A 7,500-nucleotide genomic window follows, 5' to 3' on the forward strand; every position below is an offset into this window, starting at 1 on the left:
TAGTAGTAGTATCATTACTATTATCATTATAGATACCGTTATCCTCATTATCAGTAGTAGTAATATTGACGTTATTATTATTATTATTATTATTATTATTATTATTATTATTATTATTATTATTGTTATTATTATTATTATTATTATTTTATTTATTTTATTATTGTTGTTGTTGTTGTTATTATTATTATCTACATTTTTATTGTTGTTATGATCATTATCATTATTGTTATTATCATCCTTAATATCATCACTATTACTGTTATTCTTTTAATGAATATTATGATCAATGTTTTTATTATGATGAATATTATTAACATTATTAATATTATCGTGTTATTATCATGACTATTATCCGTATTACCATCATCATTATCATTATTAATATTTCTGTTGTTATTATTATTATTATTATTATTGTTATTATTGTTATTACTATTATTGTTATTATTATTATTATCATTATTATCATATTATTATTATCATTGTTATTATCATTACTATTGCATTTATTATTATCATCATTATTATTATCATTATTGTTATTATTATTATTATTATTATTATCATCATTATTATTATTATCGTTATTATTATCATTATCATCATCATTTTTATTCTTATAATTATTATTGTTATTTCTAATGTTATTATCATTGTTATCATTATCATCAACATTATCAGCACTATTATCACACATTTTATTACCATTAGTAGCATCACCATCATTGTCATTAATATCATTATCATTATTATTAACAATATTATTTTTTATTATCATGATCATTACCATCATCATCATCATCATTGTTATTATTATTATCCTTAGTATCATTATCATTACTGTTATTATCATTATTAGTTTTTTCATCATTATCCTCTTTAACAGTATAAATATAATTCATACCAGTAGTATTGATACTAGTATTAATCATATTTATCCTATCATTGGTACCGCTAGTATTAGTATTAGTATTAGTATTAGTACCATTACCATCATCATCCTCATCAAAATTGTTATTAACTATCAACTTCATCATTATTTTATCAAGATTATTAGCATCTATATTATTATCACTTTTAACACTGTCACTACTATTACTGCTAGAACTGCTATTATCATTACTATCACTGTTGTCGCTGCTGTTATTATTGTTAATATTGTCATTATCATAGTCCTGACGCTATTGTTATTGTTATTATTATCAATGTCATTAACAGTCCTGTTATCAATATTGCTACTATTGCCATTGGTAACAGATCGCTATGTGATCTTGATATGTTTCATTCCTATCAATGTATGTGCTTTATCAAAATACTTATCATTATCAACTTATCTATCATGATTTGATATGATAGAATATACCTCGTAATACTTACGTTTTAGATATCATTCTAATGAATGTATTAGAAAAGGAAGTGTGTATATATTTGGATTTTAAAATTCCGTGAACACTCCACCCTTAAGATGGAGCGTCCTCCTCCTCCTGCTGCGCCGGCGAGCTCCTGAGGGGGAAAATATTGCCATTCGGAAGGTGAATTCGCTTCCATTATTTCGTGAAAGGGAGACGGTGACTAATGGGCATGGCTACGGGTCATCGGTAGCTGCTGTAGGGGATAGCGGCGGGAATGAGGGGAGGGAGGACGGAAGGGACAAGGGTGAGGTGGGCCGGTGTGTGTGGCATAGGGTAAAGGGGGTGCTAGGGGTGAGATGTGGGGATGGGAGTGAGGGTGAGAGGGTGACGAGGATGAGATGGAAGGGTGAGGGTGCGCGTGTGTTCCTCTGTGAGCGTGTGTGTTCCTCTATGTGCATGTGTGTTCTTGTGTGTGACTGTATGTCTAGAGTGAGGGTTGAGGAAGGGGTGAGACAGGGGGGGATTGGAGTGAAGTGTCGCAGGGGAGATGGAAGGCAGAGTGAGGGTGGAGGTGGGAGGAAGGAAATGGGATGAAGGGATGGGGAAAGGGGAGGGGGATGGAGTGAAATGTCGGAGATAGAAGGCGGAGAATCTGACGAAAGATGGAAGAGTGAGGAGACGGACAGAAGTGAAGGAGAAGAGATGGCAATAGGAAATAGGGATAAGGTGAGACAGCAATAGATGTGGATAGACGATGGGAGAAGGAAGGGTCTAGACGACATAGGATGTGGATAGAGTAGGGAGTTGGGGTGGAAAAATATATGAGGATCGGTCGAAGGGGGATGGGTGGGGGGTGGGGGCTTTAAGTTAAGCGTCCAAAAGATGGGAAAATGTAGTAGGCCTATCCGATTATCAGATTTACATTCATGCTGGGTCCCTAGATAGGTGTGCGGATGTGAATATGTATATGTTTATATCCGTATGTATAAGTGTGTGTGTGTGTGTGTGTGTGTGTGTGTGTGTGTGTGTGTGTGTGTGTGTGTGTGTGTGTGTGTGTGTGTGTGTGTGTGTGTGTGTGTGTAAGAGAGTAAGAGACAGATATATAGATAGGCTGACAGATAGATAAGTAGATAGATATATAGATAGATACATAGATAGATTAAAGAGATAGTCAAGTAGGTATGTATGTATGTAGGGAAAGAGAGAGGAGGGGGGAGTAAAGGAGATATCCAATTAATTCACCTTTCTTTAATTCGATACAAGTTGAATCTAAGGGAAAGAACCCGTTTTCCATTGTCTTCATATTTCCGGTTCAATTTTAATTAAAAGGAGAGGAGGGTGTAAAAAAAAAATAATTAATTAATTAATAAAAAAGAAAACTGATAAAAATCGAGAAAAACAAGCAAGACGTAGATGATAAATTACAAAAGAAGAAGTGAAGCACAAATTAAGAAGGAAGAGAGAGAAGAAAAAAAAGAAAGCGATTGAAAAGGGAAGGGAAATAAATGTAAAAAATATAACAGAGAGGAAAAGAAGAAAACGAAAAAAATAAGAAAAAAGAAAGTAATCAAGAAATGAGAAGGAAGAGAAGATTAAGTGCAAATATCTATTTCAAATCGTATCTTTGTAAAATGCATCGAAAATCTATCAATATATATATATCGTAAATCCATCAAGGAATTAATAAAACCTTTTTATCTAGTAAATGAAAAGTGTAGTACCATTTCGGTGAACAAAAAAATATATATATACATATATATATAAATAATAATGATACAATGACACATTTTCTATAGAATTCACCCTTTTTATCTAAATACATACATGCATTCATACCTGTGTCTATATGTGCGTGCGTGTGTGTGTGTGTGTGTGTGTGTGTGTGTGTGTGTGTGTGTGTTTGTGTGTGTGTGTGTGTGTGTTTGTGTGTGTGTGTGTGTGTGTGTGAGTGTGTGTGTGTGTTTCTATGTGTTTGTGGTTTTGTATACATGCGTTTGTATATGCATGTGTGTATATGTAAATATATGCACTTCCAAGCATTTATACACACACACACACATGTTTACATATATATGTGTATACCATATACCAAAAAGTTAATAACAATCAGATATCACGACGAGGAATCACTATTAAAGAAAAGCATTACTAACTCTGTCCCGACGGCCATGGTTTCCCCGCGACCCAGTTCCCCAGTGCATGAGCGCCACGAGGCATGGCAGAGGCGGCGGCGCGGGATCCTGCCTCCGGCGCAGCGGCCAAACTGGCAGCGCGTGTTAAAGTACAGGCCTGACTATCGACCTCCGCCGGAATTTGATTTTCTTCGTGACTTCTTTTTATGCCAGACCCCCCCCCCAACCCCCCTTCTTGCCACCTCTCCATTTTATCGCCCTTCCCACTTCTTCACTTATTCTTGTCGATTTGATTTTCTCATTTTTTGTCTATTTATTCTTTCTCTTCTCATTTTGTTGTGTCTTTCCCTTTTTCTCAGTGTTTTCCATTTTTTCTCTTCTCCATCTTCCCTCTTTTATCTTTTTCCTTTCATTTTTATTTTCTCTTGGATTTTCTTATTTCTTTTACTCTCACTTCTTATCTTCACATCGCTCTCTGCTACCATTTCGCTTCCGTTATTTTTTATAATTTCACCGTATATGTTTATTGAAATCTATTTCATCATTTACCCTCAAGGAATCTACTGCCTGTGTATTACTATTATCTTTTTGCGGTATTTTATTAATGATTTTTATGCGATAAAAATTATCATTGGGTGATAAACATTGCACTTTGAGTTCATTTTGTTTTCATACATTGGTTATTTAATGAAGCTTAATGTTTATATTTCGCATCATAGAAAAGAGATGATAAGATTAGAATCTTTAAAAATTCACTCAACGTATCTGTGTGTGTGTGTATGTATATATATATATATATATATATATATATATATATATATATATATATATATATATATATATATATATATATATATATATATGTATATGTATATATTCATATATATACACATGTGTGTGTGTGTGTGTGTGTGGTGCGTGTGTGTACATATATATATAACTATATATAACTATATATATATATATATATTATATATATATATATATATATATATATATATATACATATATATATATATATATATATATTCCCCCGCAACTTATCTCGTCTAGAATTGTAGATCCAATGTCATCCTTTTCCTCCATTTCTCTTTTTTGAAGGGTCGTTCTAACACCTGCCATCGCCACGCCGCACCATTTGACGCCTTCGACGCCCCTCTCGCGTTCTCTGTCTACCGATCGATCTCTGTCTGTGTTTGTCTGTTCTGCTCTGAACTGTGTGTGTGTGTGTGTGTGTTTGTGTTTGTGTATGTGTGTGTGTGCGTGCGTGCGTGCGTGTGTGTGTGTGTGTGTGTGTGTGTTGTGTGTGTGTGTGTGTGTGTGTGTGTGTGTGTGTGTGTGTGTGTGTGTGTGTGTGTGTCTTTATCGATCAATCAATTTGTTTATGTCTATTTGAATGTTTGTTTCTGTCTAACTTATTGTTTGCTTGTGTATGTGTTCGTGTGTGTGTGCGTTTGACTGAGTGTTTGTCAGCGTACAGTCATATAGTTTTTTTTATCTATGTCTATTTATCTATTTATGTGTCTGTCTCTCCATTTATCTATCTATCTAGGGGTGTATCTGTCTACCGGTCTGTCTGTCCGAGTGTCTGTCTGTCTGTTTCTCTGCCCATCTGCCCTCTTTTCGAGAAATCATCCTCCCCGCTCCTTTTCTGTCCGCCTTTTCTCCCGTCTCCTCATCTTCGTCCTCGTGTTATTCTGTCCTTTTTTCACTTCCTCCCCCTCCTTCTGTTCATTCTTCTTACCCGTTTCTTTCTCGTTTCAATTTTTTTAGGTTTCCTTTTCTTCTTTCCACGATTGTAAGTGTAAGAATCAAGATCAATATCACCTCCTTTTCCTTATTCTTTCAATTCTTTCTTTCCTTTTCCTTTCTTAATTTTTCCATGTCTCATTTTTCCTCATACTCTTTCTTCCGACAAGTCACTTTTGCTCACTTCTCTCCATTCTCTCTTTTGTTTTTCTATTTCTCTTCCTATATTTATTTCCTTTTTTCCATATATATTCCCTTCATTCATTTGTCATAAATAATACACACACACACACACACACACACACACACACACACACACACACATACACACACACATATATATATATGTATATATATATACATACATATATATATATATATATATATATATATATATATATATATATATATATATATGTATATATATATATATATATATATAAGAATAGAGAGCAGCAACACAAAAGGGTTGAGGAAAGTCCAACAGAGAACAACTTTGAGGTTAATCGGGACAATGTACAAGGTGAGGAAGCCTTTACGAAGAACAGCTTTATTGTTCACCATCTGTTAGAAGAATATACAGAATAGCAAAGTGGCTTTAAGGAAACCCATGTGTTGGTGACCTGTATATATTTTTTTTCAAGACTATCATCGCACTTATCGTTCGGTAACTGTTTATGAATGTATAGTATAACCTTTATGTTATTATTAATCTAAGATGAAGTTTTAATGATATTATTATCTATGACGATAATAGTAGTAGTAGTAGTAGTAGTAGTAGTAATAATAATAATAATAATAATAATAATAATAATAATAATGATAATGATAATGATAATGATAATGATAATGATAATGATAATGATAATGATAATGATAATGATAATGATAATGATGGTAATGATAATGATAATAACAATGACAATGATAATAATAACGATAATGATAATGATAATGATAATGATACTAATGACAATTATAATGATGATCATAATAGTGATTATCATAATGATACTAAAACAACAACAACAACAACGACGACGTAACACAGCATCAGCGTCGCCACAGACCGCCACCATCCCTTTAGCGGAACAACGGGCAGCAGTCTTCGTCAGTCCCCCAGTGACCGCGCTCGGCACCTGGGCCAAGAGACGCTCGCACCGGCTAATGCTGAAGCCAATTTAACGGGCTGCTGAAGCTCGCTCCTCCACACGCGTTCTGGAGGCTTTATGGCCGGGACTTCGCTTGGGTATCGCCGCAGAGCCAGGGCTGAGGAGACTGGCTAAAGGTCTTTGGTAATCTACGATTTTTCTGCCTCTTATTTTCTGGTATTCTCGATGTTTCTTTTTCTGTGGTCTGTGTTCACCATCGGATGTGTTTATGTGTGGACACACATGTACATATATATCGATATCCTGTCTGCCTTTGTGTGTGTGTGTGTGTGTGTGTGTGTGTGTGTGTGTGTGTGTGTGTGTGTGTGTGTGTGTGTGTGAATGTGCGTTTGAGTGTGTGTGTGTAAATGTGCGTTTGTGTGTATGTGTGTGTGTTTATAGCTATGTTTGTGTTTGCGTGTAGTCGTGCGCGTATCCGTATATGTGTGCGACCGTGCATGTTTATACGATTGTGTTGACACATTTGAGCCAAAACCATCATGTTCACATATTCATCAGTCCCGAGCTGGCTGCGCCGAATGTGAATCCCGTTTTCCTTGTCGTCACACCCATACATGCATTCTCGATGTCATCACACCCATTCGCCCATTCACGCAGAATCCCAGCATCAACGGCCTCACCACTAGCTACCAGAGGCTGTAGTTTCAATCCGAGAGAGAGAGAGAGAGAGATTTAAAAAAAGATGAATAAATCCTGGCCCCAGCAGAAGGCGTCAAACCAACTGACCTGTTAAATTGGCTTCACCCTCTCCCATGCTCGAGGATTAGCACAGGCCTCCCTCACAGTCGTGATTCTCGGTCGAACATTTTTCACAGGAGAGTTTAGCATCGTCGATCCGTTGGTATATGAAATCTCGGTGGAATCTTTTAATAATATTATATACGTACACACACACACATACACACACACACACACACACACACACACACACACACAAACACACACACACACACACACACACACACACACACACACACACACACACACACACACACACACACACACATATATATATATATATATATTATATATATATATATATATATATATATATATATATATATATATATATATATACATATATATATATAT

The 7,500-nt window shown here is 35.1% G+C and overlaps 1 protein-coding gene across 1 annotated transcript in view; it reads left to right on the forward strand.

Moving 5' to 3' along the window:
• The first annotated feature begins 6,973 nt into the window (after nucleotides 1–6,973).
• LOC119572565 overlaps nucleotides 6,974–7,500 on the forward strand; it is a 10,878-nt gene continuing 10,351 nt past the window's right edge. Inside the window, 2 exon segments of the mRNA XM_037919670.1 lie at nucleotides 6,974–7,046; nucleotides 7,176–7,249. Of these exon segments, the coding sequence (XP_037775598.1) occupies nucleotides 6,974–7,046; nucleotides 7,176–7,249 (147 nt within the window).

This window comes from Penaeus monodon, chromosome 4, assembly GCF_015228065.2.
Source record: "Penaeus monodon isolate SGIC_2016 chromosome 4, NSTDA_Pmon_1, whole genome shotgun sequence".
NCBI classification, from domain to species: domain Eukaryota; kingdom Metazoa; phylum Arthropoda; class Malacostraca; order Decapoda; family Penaeidae; genus Penaeus; species Penaeus monodon.